Genomic DNA, 14,028 nt, shown 5'->3' with positions numbered 1-14,028 from the left:
CCCTCCTCCACACTCCTTGAAAGAGGCAAAAAAATGAAAAAAAAAAACAAAAAACAAAAAACGAAAAACAAATGACTGCAGCAACCTCCAGCGTTTTTTGTTCCCTCCAGCTAGGAGGAAGAAATTGTGAAGCCTAATTTAGGCTGTGTTACATCCTGTATTCCAACTAACAGAATATTTTCCTCATATGGGACTATGCAAAGAAAATAAACATAAAATTAAAAAAAAAAATCCCACAAAACTTCCTTTTGAAGAAAGTAACAGTATCCGCAACTTCACAGCTACAGGCACAATCCCAATTTAGCTTATTTCAAACCTGCTACGTGTGCCCCATGGCCTGGGTGGGGGCTAGGAATGTGGGACAAAGCAAAAGTTTCCACTGAAGATTATGCAGCATGAAAACAGACCACTACAAAGAAAACGGGATCGACACTTTGTTCTTAAAAGGGACACCATCAACTGAACATCTCTATGAGAGTTATGCTTTAAGTGAATTAAAACTAGAGCTGGGAAAGTGTTATCAGCACACACACAAAAGCGCCTTCTTTTCTTCTAGGCAGGAAAAAATAAAAGTTACAGCAAAGTTCCCCTCTCAGCTGAATCACTTCCCTTCCTTGCTCTCCTTCAGAATAACCCACATGCTTCCTCTCAGCTCCACCGACTCGCATGATGGAAGACAGCGAAAGCCTGTCCAGGATGAAACGTTTCACGGGGATGACAAAGAAGTCGGGGGAGTTTTCACAAGACTCGCACCCCAAGCTGCACTGGAGAACTGGTCCTTTGGGGAATGCACCCAAAGCACCACCACACTCTGCCCATCTCTGCTTTTCGCTGCCCCTCATTTCACAGACGGTCACAGTGCGAGACCCCCAAACACACAGAAAAGGACCTTCACACCCAGCACAAAGCAAGTTCATAAGCCAATGACATTTTTCAAATCTCTTAAAACCGTAAGGCTCTTGTTTCATTTCTCTCTTTTGAAGTTGATGGTGTCCCTTTAGCTAAACCTGCAGAAGACAAACCTGCCATACTAGAAATGTGTCATTTCCAGACTTTATTCTAGCAGCAATGGGGCTGTGCACCGTTAGCACACTCTGCACTGTGTTCTGTACTCAAGAGGGGTGATTTGCACTGAAAGGGTAAAAAGAAGAAAAAAAAAAGTGCCTCAGTGTTAATCTATGAATCTAGGAGGTTGCATCAAATCAAACCAAAGTACCTGCAGCAGCGCAGAATGGCAGCGGCATGGACACTATGTACTGCAGCTGCAAGAAAGTTCATCTTTGTTGGCCCAGTACTAATTTAAAGTCACTCGTTAATGCTCACCTTCCTCCCCCCCGACCCCTGTCCCCCTTAACCCTTTGCCACCCTCCCGGCCACCCCACGAAGCTATTTGGCTACTGTTACATTCACTGTAGTGCTGTGACAGCCCGCGGGCAGCGCGTGGCCCTGCACGGCCCGGCCCTTCAGCAGCTCCCTGCCGCCGCTGCCGTGCAGCTCTGCGAAGCACGCGGGGCTTTTTAAGGTTTCGGTGGTGTCATCGTGAAACTGGGGCACTCCCTGCGCGACACCGACAGGTTTGCACTTGGCCGGTTTCTCTGGGGCCTGAGCAAAACTGAAGCCCTGCGGTGAATCGCACTCCGTTTCTCCCAGCGGTAACACACGAGCAAGCTTTTTGGCCACAATTTCTCCGTGATACCGATAGGGATCGGACACCTCCTGGGACTGTCTAGTATCCGTCTGCAGAGGCAGATTGGATGGTCGGACCAGGTGCTTGCTGGGCTCCGCCTCTTGGGGCCTCCTGTCCAAAATCTCTCTAGGGTTGTTTCGGGAATGAGACAGAAAGGGGGGATCCATGTCTGGCTGCTCGGATGGCTCCCAAGCGCTCTCTATCACAGCATCTCTCACAGCTGGAGCAAACCCCCAATGCTTCATCCTCTCAGAAGCCAGATCAGTGTCATACTGGAGATGCTGCAAGCCTGGCCAGCTCAGCACACCATCAACCTCTCCACCTTCAGGAGCAGAGGACTCGGCATCCCCTTTGCTACGGCTCTTCCTCGCTCCATTAGAGCCCTTTTTGCCACTGCCCCATTTAGACCAAAGCTGGCAAGGCTTAAGGCCGTTCTTGGAAACCTGCAGGTCAGCAAGTTCAAACTCCAGGCTTTCTGTGTCCAGTGACCTGCTCCTCCTGTTAATGGACAGCGGTGCTGGCATGGAAGGGCTCAGCCCGTGCAGACGCAGGTGGCGGGGAAGGCTGGCAACACCCCAGTTACAGCTCTGGAAGGAGCCGTGGGGGTATCCTGGAAACATTCTCTCGTCACATTCAGCAAATGACTCTTTCTGTATGTAGCTGTCGTCAAAGGCATCAAAGGATGCTGCAATGTCCTCATCAGTGTTCATCTCCAGATGCTGCTCACACTCCCCTTCTCCCTCCTGCTCCACATCAACAATGTCAAACGTGACCATGGTCGGGAGCACAGGGAGGTTCTGAGTGAAGGAAGAGCCAGAGTCAGAACTACCAAGGCTCTCAGAGAGGCTGGAAAAGAGGGTCCCGCTGCTGGTGAACTCCACTAGAGCTTGGGAGAAGTTAACAGCATGTTCGGGTTCACATTCGCTTTCTACCTGGGGTTCCCTGGCAGCAGTTTCCACCCCTTTGTGGTGGTCACTTTGCAAACAGCTATCATGCTCACGGGTTCTGTAGCTGGGGAATGTCCCTGTTTTGCCTGGGGCTAAGCCACCATGGGGAGAACCACTAAACACCATGTGATCCAGGCCAGAATCATATGTACTGTTGTTTTTCATGAGCTGAATAAGGCCACTTCCTTGGGCTTTTTGGCTGTTGTAGCAGTTTTCTGGACATAAGGTCCCTGGAAAATCCCTCCACTCTGGATTTTCAATCCTAGCCACTGAAACCCCACTACTCCCACTTCTGTTTGAAGCTTGAGAGGCAAACTGCTCACTACCAAGGCAACTCTGATTTTTGCCAATCAAGTTGGCTGCTCTAGTTTTACATTCAACATTTTGCTTTTCCCTGGGACACTTCTCTTTGCTGGCAACATCAAGTCGCTTCAAGACTGGTTCCCTTTGCAGCTCCCAGTATAGCAACTCTTTCTGAATGGCAGCTAGCCGCTCTTCTTCTGTTTCCATAACTCCACTTTTCTGACCCATCATCTGGATCAGGCTCTTCTCAGCAGGGAGACAGAAGTCTAAGAAGTAGTCAAAGATCTCTGGATGAGACACTTTGCTCTCAAAAAGGGATTCTTCACCCTGACAGGGGCTCATCAGTGTGTCATCAGGCTCATAAAACTCATAAAGTGCATCGCCACTATAACTGTCTCTGGGCAGACGATCCTTCTTGATCTCACCAAGCCCATCTCCAGCTTCATCATCTGGCCCTGGCGTGGTGGAGTCATAATAACCCTCATCACTGTTGGGTGCAGACTCCTGCTGGTCACTCTGGGGTGTCAGGAGTTCCACGTCATCCATCCCCCCCACTGCATAAGGGTGGGCTTCCACCTCATGCAAACCATGGGCGTCTAACTTGCTACTCACCACTGGTGGTTCATGACTGCTTCCAGCTGGAGGCAGTTGGGCATCATAGCTCCTATCACCTTCAGCAGTGCCGTCCCACACCTGCTGGAGGTATTCCTCTGCCTCCTCAGGCATGGCCATCTCCTCCCCACCTCCCTGGTATGTGACGAGGCAGGAGCTCCGTTTAGCAGCATCCCTGCTGCGCTCCACAGAGATCGTGCTCTCAGCAATGCTGAGAATGTCAGGCTCAGCGATGATGTCCCCACACCCTGTGAGGGAATCAAAACTCTTAAGGGATGTGACATCTCCAAAGATAAGGCTTATCTGGTCCCCAGAGTGTAATGAAGGAGGGTCGTTGTCTGCGAAGTCGGCATGAAGGGCCCCAGGGAGGTGGCTGTAATCAGACTCTGTGCAGACAACAGCATCAGCCTCCAATTTTGCATCTAGAATATCCTTGTTCATAGGTGCCACTGCTGCATCTTCCTCAGAGCTGCCTTTATCAGCCAGGGGCCAGTCTGGCTCAGCAGCCTCTCCAAGGTTGGTTGTTGTGCCCACAGAGCAGCTGTCCTCAGAGGTCTCTGGGCAGGCAAGAGGGGCAGGTCTCAGTCCCCCTTCTTCTGGAACTCGTTGGGCTTCAGCTCCCATGCCTTGAGCTTTCTTGGCCTCCTCTGTATCCTCGCTCCACCCAGGGAGCTCTGTTTTCTCACACTCAGCAGCTTTGCTCTTACGGTGGCGCCGGATGCTGTTCAAAAATCCTTTCAGGCCTTTTTTTGGCCTGGGAAAGGACAATGATTTGTCCCCATTGGTTTTCTTCTCACAGCCCTCAATACTCCCTGGTGGAGAGCTGTCCTGCCTGTTGAAATCAACCTTGACACTGCTGTCTATGGCCACATGAGCGCTTTGGGAGCTTGGCAGTGGACAAGGATGCGAATCCCTGCTTCCGCTCACAGGGTTTTCTAGCTGCACCCTGCTGCTCTCCTCATACGCAGCACCACTGATCCCATCATGGGTCTTGCTCTTACTGAGCCCCTTTTTGGAGGCTCCTTTCCCTTGGCCTTTGTTTCTGCCCCCAAAGAAACTCGGCAGCGTACATATGCTCCTCTTGCCTCCGAACAGCTTGAAGGCAGTTTTCTTCAGCTTGCCAGGGGGGGCCTGAGGCTGCTGCTGCTCCACAGCTGCAGCAGAGGCATCGCTCCATCCGGACAGCCGTTCTCCCGCAGTGTTTTCCTCCTGCTGCTGGTCGCTTTCCTTGCGTTGCCTGCAGATCACAGACTGGGACCTGTTCCTACCAGCCTCCTCCGTGCAGTCCGTTTCCATGGCAGCTGCTCGGTTCAGGTGTATCTAGCTGGAAACAACGACCTCCGTAGCAGAGTCTTCTTCAGGGCGCACGGACCAAAGCATCATGACTGATCTAAAGCAAAGAGAGAAAGAAGACGTGAGGAGACAGCAGCAAAGTCACTCGAATAGGTGCAACCAGGCAAGAGACTTCCACACCAGCTGGTATGGTAACTGCTGACACCTCCAAGAGCTTCTCTGCTTGCTCCTCCCATTAAAGCATGGCATGAAAACATCACGCTGCTTGTATTTACCAGTTTGCTAGATCAGGAAATCCACATGTTTCTATTTGGCAGTAATATTGCTTCCTGGGGACAGACAGATCGACCTCAGAGCCACCTCATTCTCTGGTGGCTCTCTCCAATCGCACTGCCCTCACAACCCTTTACACCAAGGCAGCTATTCAGTCCAGCAACAAAAGCCACCCCATACGGGAAGCAAGGCCTCTCCAAGGGCACTGAAACCTGCCCAAATTGACCTCCAGTTCTGCCACATGTGGCAACAAAATGCAGGAAGCTTTTTGACAGAGAATCAAACCAAGACACGTGCGTACTAAAAGGTCTGCATCCAGTGTTTCCAAAGTAATTTACTGCACCTGCTTTTTTTCCCCACACTACATTTCACTTGTTCTTAAAATCATCTTGCAAGCAAGAAAGAATTGCACTAAAGCCAGTTCACTACAACCACCCTTATCAGGGGGAAGAAAGATTTTAACCATGAACCTGTATTTATCACAATAACAGAAGAAATCAAATAATAGTATTTTTTTCACAGAGGTAGGATTGGAGAAAATAAATCCATCTCAAATTGTAATGCACTGCTGAGCTTTAATACCTGAGGCTTAGCTCTTAGTGGTATGAGGCCAGCAAAGCTTTCAGGGAGTTTACCCGGAGATCCGTAATGACAAATACACCCCAAACCACAGCCTCTAGCTCCTGTAAGAGCAAACCTGCAGAGAAAGATATTTTTTTTATATGGAGCCTTGGCAGTCAGAATGGAGAATATCACAACATTTATTTGCCTCTACAATTAACAATAACCCCGGTGTTCACCCTCCTTACTAAAATTAGCAGCTCAGGAAAACAGATGGGACAGGATATAATTATATTAAAGCAATGACTTAGCAGAGCGTTACCATGCGCAGGTACCCATTTGCAGATCACATCCTTCTCCCTTCCCTCCGCCGAGCGCTGCGAGGACAACGTGCCTGCCAGGCAGCCCGCAGCACAGGCAGAGGAGCCTTTGGCACGTCCTGTCCCTGTATTTACACACGCCGAAGGGCCGTACGCAGCGGGCCCAAATTCCACCTTCTAATTCCAACCTCGTTATGTTTCTGTTGGCTGGCTCGAGCCCTTGGGGGCACCAAGCCAACTGGAAGTGACAGGCTCAAAGGCACGAGTGTAATTCAGGCCTGCTGAATGTAACCGTCAGTTGGCCGACACTTGGGAAGCAGGAGAAGAGCGTTTGGATCTGCAGGCCCCATTGATGCAGGCTACTTTCTTCAGCGGATTCATCACTGTAAATATATCCCTGGTAGAGAGCAAACTGCTCAGACACCTCAGCCTCAACTCACGCTCAACCTAGAGCCCTTCCAGAGCAACGTGGTGTCCCCCCAGCACAACCCTAGGGTTGTTCTGGGGCCCATCTACTGCTTTCCCAAAGTGCAAAGGGGGCTGCTGGAGCAACTCCAGAGACTCTCCAGAGCACACCTGGGGCTCTAGATCCTTTCTGGAGTGCAGTGTGTCACCAGAGCCTATTTTCATTCATTCTTTGAGCTTTCCTAAGGCTCTTCTTGAGCACATTGCCCCTCAGCGCTTTTCTGAGACCTCACTGGACCACTTCTTAGCACCTTTGGCTCTTCTGGGGCCCTTCCAGAGGAGCAGTGGAGCTCTCCTAGGTTCGTGGAGTTTCTCTGGAGAGTCCTGCTTAGACAGGGCTTAAAGAAAACAGCGAATAGACATCTGTGTGGACATGACATGTTTAAAATGTGGGGAAAAACTGAAACAGAATCAACATTTTCAAAAATGCCGATCAAAAGTAAGATTGTCCTGGCTCTGTGTCAGCACTGACATCAATAAACGCTCACTGCTGTGACCACACTTCTATTTATAGGCACTAGAAAAACTGACGCCAAGGGCAAACAGCTGTATCAATGAAATATGGAAATAGGTTAAAACCCAGAAATAAGAGGCAGCACTTCACCGACATGCAGCTTTCTGGGGTGGCCAAGGGGGATAGGGGAAGGAAGTTGGATTAATAGGTCTGTCCTGGGTAGGAATAGGGCCCTTGCCCACCACTCAGGCTGGATTTGGGAGATTGGCAGAGCATAGCTGTGCAATGGGATGCTCTGCTCCCAAATCAAGCTAGAATCATCACACTCCTTCCTCCAGCATTACCTGGGCACCAAGGACACACAATAGGACAGACCCTGACAGAAAGGGGACAACAGTCAATCAGTCCCTTGGCAAATTCTACCTGACTGTGGGATTCAGAGCTAGTGCTGACCAGGCTGGGCTGTAGCAAACAAAGGTGGCACTGGTGCAGCCACTCTGGTCTTAGACCTCACTGCATAGGTCTCTGCTTATGCTGAGGTACCTGTCAGAGCTGCAGGACTTCACAGAGTAAAAACGAACACATAAAAATGTAAAAGAACAAAAACAAATGTTTCTCCCAAATACTTGCTAAAGAAAGAATGACCTTCATGAGCTCAGGCTTATGGGTGGACTCGATCTTGAAGGTCTTTTCCAACCATAATAATGCTACAATTCTATGAACTCAGTTGGGCTCTTCAAGTCTTGAAGAAAGCATCCACGGAAATTCACAGCCGCCAGAGCATTAAACAAATAAATAAAACAGGGGGCAGAAGAGGAAAGTCTAGCCTGTACCAAAAGCCTTGGGAAAGCACCATGGTTTTATCCCCTAAATACACCTCGGTCTTGGGCAGCTTGTCAAGTCTCTCCCTTTCATGCAGACACCTCCTATAGCAAACAGGCTGCTAAATCCTCTCACTGCGTTGCACCAGAGATTAGCTTGGGTGACTGATAGCAATCAATGGCTGGCCCTATCTCCGCCCCAGCTGCAGCATCAGCAGCGCGTCTCCCGCTGCGGGCTCGCTCTCTGCAAGTCCAGAAACCCGCCAGAAATCCCCCGTGAACCCTCGCTGCAGGACCCCCCACCACACAGCGTACCCTGGCCTCGTCAGTGCTGGGGGGCAGCGCACCAGAAGGATCCTTCCGCCTGGCAGTCTGGGCTCTACAGAAACCTGCTCCGTCTCCCCAATGAGCATAGACACCTGCACCAAAATACCATGTCAGTAACAACAGCATCCAACCTTACCTCTTTTACCCCTTACAACAAAGCACAGAGCTTCCAGAAGAGCAAGAAACTCCCAACAAGGCCCAAATACAACCTAGCAGAAAGCCTGGTTCATCGAGCTCTCTCGGGTAGGCAGGCACATACAGACACTCATCACGTAACCATCCAGCAAGGAGCACAAGAGCCTATTCTCAACACGCTGCAGAGGACAAGCCACAGGGTAAAATCCTTAATTAGTAGTAGCAGGAAAGCTACTTGGACTGGAATTAGGCTCTTCAGCTACAATGAATTAACTCTCACAAGCACCAGGGAGGACAAGTTATGATCAGTTAATTGTTGGGAGCCGCAGTGAGGAAGAGAGTAACATCATGGCGATGGTACAGACAGGAGACTGCAGATTGAAAGGACTTACCCAAATCACAAAGGAATCTCTACCAGCCACAGGATTAGAGTGCAGAAGTGTTCCCAGCAAAACGGCGGATTTCTATAATCCGGGATAACTGCTGGAGCGCTAGTCATAGGCTTTGTCTCAAACAAAGTACCCTTAACTCAAGGTTTGCTTTCATTTTTAAAGATACAATTTTCCTCAGAAATGGCCTAAAGAAGTATAGGGGAGCATGCATTCAGTATATATGTTAAACCTCCCTCTCCTGCAGGCAGGCATGCGCTGGGTGCAGTGTGTGAGTCTGCCTGGGACTAGACATGAACACAGGCATGCAATTCCTGCTCTCCCGCATCTCTAGGCAACCTATATTGGTAATCCCAGGCTGGAAAGGAAAAAAAGAGACATAAAGCAAACAACACGGGCAGGGCTGGCCCCCGACTAGCCACAGCGAAATCGCCATCGTTCGGTTAATCGTTCCGTTATCGGTGCTGTCCCTCTCGAGAAGCCTGACAGCAGTTATTAGGCTTTGCAAGTAAAAACAGTTGAGAGCATTAGGCAATTCTGAAGTGTGAATAGCAACAAGCCCCATCTGTCTTGGGGTCAATACAATAGCCCAGGCAGAGCTGGGGGTAATTCAGCTCTCCTTATACAGAGAAAGCAATGGAGACAAAGGCACCATTGCCTTGGAGAAGCTGAGGAAACCTCCAGTGCACTGGGAGACCAGGGCTACTAGCCCGGGCATGGTGGCATCAGTACAGCGTGCTGGGCACTGGAGCGACAGAAAACTCACACGACACCTAAGCTAATGCAGTTCTGCAGCACGACTGGCCCGGGGTTCAGAAGAAGCCATCACAGTGGATGGAAAACTTGCCCCTGGGCCTTTCAAATAACACGTTAGTCATGCTAGAAAACTACAATTCTGCTCCAGCTCTCAGGTTTAGAAAACGCTTCATTCAACCCAGTGTAGTTTGACTCCCCAGATGACTCAGCCTGTGGTCCTGAGAAAAATCTTGTTTGAGGTGCAACCAACCTGGATGGAGATATTAATGATGGAAGAGAACTCCATCACCGAGCTCTGAAATTCCCTGCCACCGCAGGTTCCCAAATCGCTTTCGACAAACCCATCAAATTCCTCCACAAAAGCACTTGGGAGCATCTGCCAGGAGAACCCTGAAGACTGGCCCAGAAATCAACAGCTCTGAGAACTGAAAATCATTATCTTTTTCCCCAAACTAATTTTATTCACGGTCATTTTATATTTATTTCAGACAGCTTTTTCTTTCCTCCTGCAAAGTTCAGTCCCTCAGCGTATTTACCCCTCCCCAGACACCCTCTCGGCCTTCATTTCTGGGGCTGAACAAGCTCCCCAGCCTTTTCCAGAGCAAGAGGCTCCACACTCCCTGAGCAACCTTGCAGCTATGCCTGTTCCAACAGAAATGGATCCCTCCCAAATACAATCAACAAGCGCTGTAGCCGGTACTCCAGGAGTCCCCTGTAACCGCCCCAAAGCTTCCCTGTCAACCAGAACCTGGTGTTGGAATGAGTTTGAGAGACACGGGCCGGCGGGCAGGACGAGGGACCGCCTCGCTGGGCGAGGGACCCTCGGCAAGCGCAGGGGCTGCAAGGCTGGCTGCAAAGCGATCACGTAGGTGCTCCGCGCAGCCCCGTGGCCATGACAACAGGAACGGCACTGCCTTGCTACTTAAATAAATCACCCAGAGAAATTCCGCCCAACTATTATTTTTGCAGCCCTTGCTTGCAAACGAGGACCAGCTCTTTCCTGCGACGCCGCTCACGCCACCGTACTGCAAGCACCTCGGTTTACAGGCGAACATTACTGCAGCTGTGAATACTGACAGCCAGCAAGCCACTAAAACACGTGGCCCTTTCTCCAAATAGACTGTTGCATACAGGATTTTTGTCAAAATAAAACACCATGCAATAGAAAGTATTTTGTAGGAAAGTTGCACATTAATGCTATTCTCCTTAAAAAAAATAATAATTTGAGAAAGTCAAAGTTTCAACACTGAGGCCTGAGTAGAATTTTACGGCCATACGACTGCGTGGGTCAGAGCTACCATTTTCCTTGTTTGTTTTCTACTGTGATAATTACGTCATTAAGAGCTGTCACGCGGGCAGCTATCTAAGTTTAAGAGCGCCCGACGCCAGCACTCCTTATTCCCAAACTGTTTCTACTGGTATAACCACATCCCCAGTGGGAAAGCGGTGATCCTTTACCCCATCTGGGAGTAGTTAACGTGCTGAATTTAGGTATGTATTTAGACAGGCTGAGGCCTCAGGCCAGTAAAATGCTACAGCTTGGGCAGTTGTGTGTACTTCCACGTACATAAGCATCTTGCTTTAAAGATGAGATGTATCTGGTGCAGTAGAGATGTTGCTGAGATGATGGGAAGCGATTAGAAATAAGTCAAGTAAGTAAGACCCCAGTTTAAAGGCACATGCAAAGCCATTTAAGGAGGCTTCTGTCCATCAAGCAGAGCTGCACCCCCTAGACAGCAAAGACAATGGTCATTATGTTACAGATGTGAAAAAGGGTGTGCTGGGCAGCTCCAAAACATCCAGAACTGCATGTTTCTCATCCACGATGGCAGCCATGGCCATGGACGCTACGGCTTGAGAAGCTTCTGCCCAGCTCCTGGCGGAGAGCTGCCTGCAGCAACCAGCCAGCCGCAGACCCGGCCTTCCTGCGCCTTAGCTTAGCAGTGCTAAATCACCACGAAAACCGACCCGCGCCTGCCTGCCCGCCGCGAGGCCGAGCAGAGCGCGGGCGATGCCGCGGCGCAGCGTGCAGGAAGGGAGCCTCTGCTCGCCACACCACTGCGGACTGCAAAGCCCCTGCCTGGCACTGGCACGGGACCCCAGCGCTGACCAAAGCGAGCTGGGTTAAATATCGTGCGAGAGCCCCAGGAAACCTGCGGGGTACACCAGGAGCGCCCCGCGGCCGCGCCGCACGCGCGCTGTTCATTGAGATCGCAGCTCCTGTGAGTAGTAACCACATACCAAAAAAAAAAAAAACACACACGCAAGGGAGTACTTTTACAAGCCGGGTGCGAGTTTAACAGCTCTGATTGAAGAAGTCAGAACGCCTCCCTCAAGTCTGGTACAGAATTAGAAAGCAGATTCCTCCTACGTAGGCATTCCTGCGCCTCTCCCCACTCAAATCCATGCGTGTACAGCTTTGTTTTCGGGCTCTGCCGCAAGCACAGCTTATCTGTTGGCCAGGGGGCCTGATTGCTGCTGTCCTTCACCTCGCAATCGCCCAACGATTCATTTTCTTACATGAAAGACAAGTTCTGGTGAGAAACATTACAACAGAACTGAGGAAAGATATATTTCATGAACAAAAGAACCCAGTACTAGGGGAAGACTGATCGGAAACACTAACATTTGCTCAATAGCTCAACTCCAACCGAAGCCTGAAGCACAGAGCAAGCACGGACACAAGCCGCACCAGAGCAGCTCTTTTGTTCTTACAAAAGCCACCCTGAAAAAATTCAGTATTCCGGTTGCAGCTTACATCTAGCTGACTTTTGCTCAACAGGACACCTGCCACCAAAAAGCAGGGCCACAAGCCACTCGGTGTTAGCACCTGGGGCAGGAGAAACACATGCAGGAACCTGGGGCCTCATCTGACCCCGCAAAGCGTCATATGAAACTCTCTTTGAAAGGCTTTCGAAGGAGCTCAGAAAGCCCCAAGGGTCCACCACCTGCTTTGACAGGATAACCCAGAGCTTGCTCCCTTTCAAGCATTTGTCAAGACATTTTCTCTGCCTTGAAGCCACGATCTCTGCAAGCAAACAAGGACTTCAGCATAGCTCCGCTCTGGGGGGGAGAAACAGGAGGGCAGGACAAAGAGATCATTGCCCATAGCGTCCCAACCTGTCCAGGGTTAATCTGCTGTTTAACCTTCAGAAATACAGCACAAGCAGGTCTTCTTGAGGCTGCTCATGGAAATCAGCAGAGAAAAGGAGAGGACGAGACGGTAAAAGCACAGCATCTCCCAGCCTGGTTCGGTTTAGAGGGAGAAGTGGTTCCCAAAAGGGGAACCTCAGCCATGGTCCCCTCATGCTGGGGATGTGGATAGAGCAGGTTGCTCTCCTTTCTCTGCTTGCCAGACGCTGCTGTGGCTCTCCAGGGACACCAGGCCCATTTTGAGACTTCTAATCTCGAGCACAAGTTCTCCCTGCCTGTGACCCACCTCCCTGTATGGGACGGGACTTTATGGAGCAATCTCACTGTTGGAACAACTCCCAGTGGCATCTGCATCCCCAGTCTCCCTACAAACACGTCTGGCCAGAGGTCCTACAAGCCTCTGTAGAGCACAGAAAGGTCTCGAGTTTCAGAGCTCCAGCATCCCACAGGCTACGACACCAGCTCTCCAAAGAGGCATGTTTTGGAGCGGCTCCGCTGCTTGCTGCTCAGAGCCACGCGGGCAGCGCACCCATCCTCGGCCACGCCGCGGGCACACGCGCGCTGCTGGCACAGCCTCCACGCGAGCACGGCCGCACACGCCGACGCCGCTCGGTCACCCCACCAAAACCGCAGCTTGCAGAGGAGTCCGGAACGAAAACCGTCACCGATGCAACCCACAGAGCCGCTGCCAACCGCCCGCCGCCGCTTCTAGACGGGGCCGCCACGCGAAGCGCTGCCCGCGGCCTCGAGGCGCTGGGCAGAACCCCTGGCAAGTTGGGAACGAGCGGCGCGATTTTAACACGCGCCGACACTCGAGGGAGCCGGGGCGCCGCCAGAGCGAGGCCGAGCAGCCGCCGCGGCGCCGCGCAGCCCGGGGCCGCCGCGAGGCCGCGAGCAGAGGCGAGCCCGGCCCGGGCCACACAAAAGCCGGGCGCCGCCGCCCGCAGCGGCCCGCGTCCCTCCGGCACTTACCGGCTGCGGCCGCCGCTGCGCGCGGGGAAGCTCCGCGGAAGGGCGGGCGCTGAGCGCGGCGCGGGCCGCCCCGCCGGCCGCGGCCTCCCCTGCCCCGCCGCGCTGCGCTCGCGCCGGCCGCGCTGGCGAGGCGGGCGCTGCGGCGGCGCGGAGGGCGGGCCCGGGCGGGTCAGCGAGTCCGCCCCGCGCGGCGCCGGCGGGCGGCGGGCAGCGCCGGGGCGGGCAGCGCCGGGGGCGGGGCGCGGGGCGCGGGGCGGGGCGGCCGGTGGCGGCGGCCGTTGGCGGCCGTTGGCGGCGGTGACGCCCCCTCCCCGGGGCGCCGCTGTTACGCCGGGGGACACCGCGCGCGAGCCCGCGCGACGCTCCGCGCGTGGCTGTGACACGACAGGTGGCACGGGGGGACCGCGCGTGACGTCACGCAGCTGGTGTGGCACCGGGACACGTGGGTGGCGCCCGGCTGTGCGTGAATGTGGTACAAAGGCGACACGGGATGCCATGTGTCACCTTCTGTGTGTGGCACTGTGACACTCTGATGGGTCACAGTGGGTGATATAGTGACA

At 52.4% G+C, this 14,028-nt stretch overlaps 1 protein-coding gene across 2 annotated transcripts; it reads right to left on the bottom strand.

Moving 5' to 3' along the window:
• Positions 1 to 1,169: 1,169 nt before the first annotated feature.
• On the bottom strand, positions 1,170 to 13,572 carry AMER1 (APC membrane recruitment protein 1). Of its 2 annotated transcripts, none has more exons than XM_088527495.1 (2): positions 13,469 to 13,572; positions 1,170 to 4,939 (listed from the first exon to the last, which is right to left on the bottom strand). In XM_088527495.1, the coding sequence occupies exon 2, from the start codon at positions 4,843 to 4,845 to the stop codon at positions 1,387 to 1,389; it is 3,459 nt and encodes a 1,152-aa protein (XP_088383621.1). In that variant the 5' UTR covers positions 4,846 to 4,939; positions 13,469 to 13,572; the 3' UTR covers positions 1,170 to 1,386. The 2 variants fall into 2 exon arrangements, with proteins under 2 accessions (XP_088383621.1, XP_088383622.1); XM_088527496.1 differs by lacking the exon at positions 13,469 to 13,572 and adding an exon at positions 12,783 to 12,819.
• Positions 13,573 to 14,028: the final 456 nt, after the last annotated feature.

Source organism: Tinamus guttatus, unplaced genomic scaffold (assembly GCF_059628265.1).
Source record: "Tinamus guttatus ecotype Peru unplaced genomic scaffold, ASM5962826v1 Tinamus_guttatus_pri_ptg000287l, whole genome shotgun sequence".
NCBI lineage: Eukaryota > Metazoa > Chordata > Aves > Tinamiformes > Tinamidae > Tinamus > Tinamus guttatus.
This window is presented reverse-complemented; position numbering and strand designations above follow the sequence as displayed.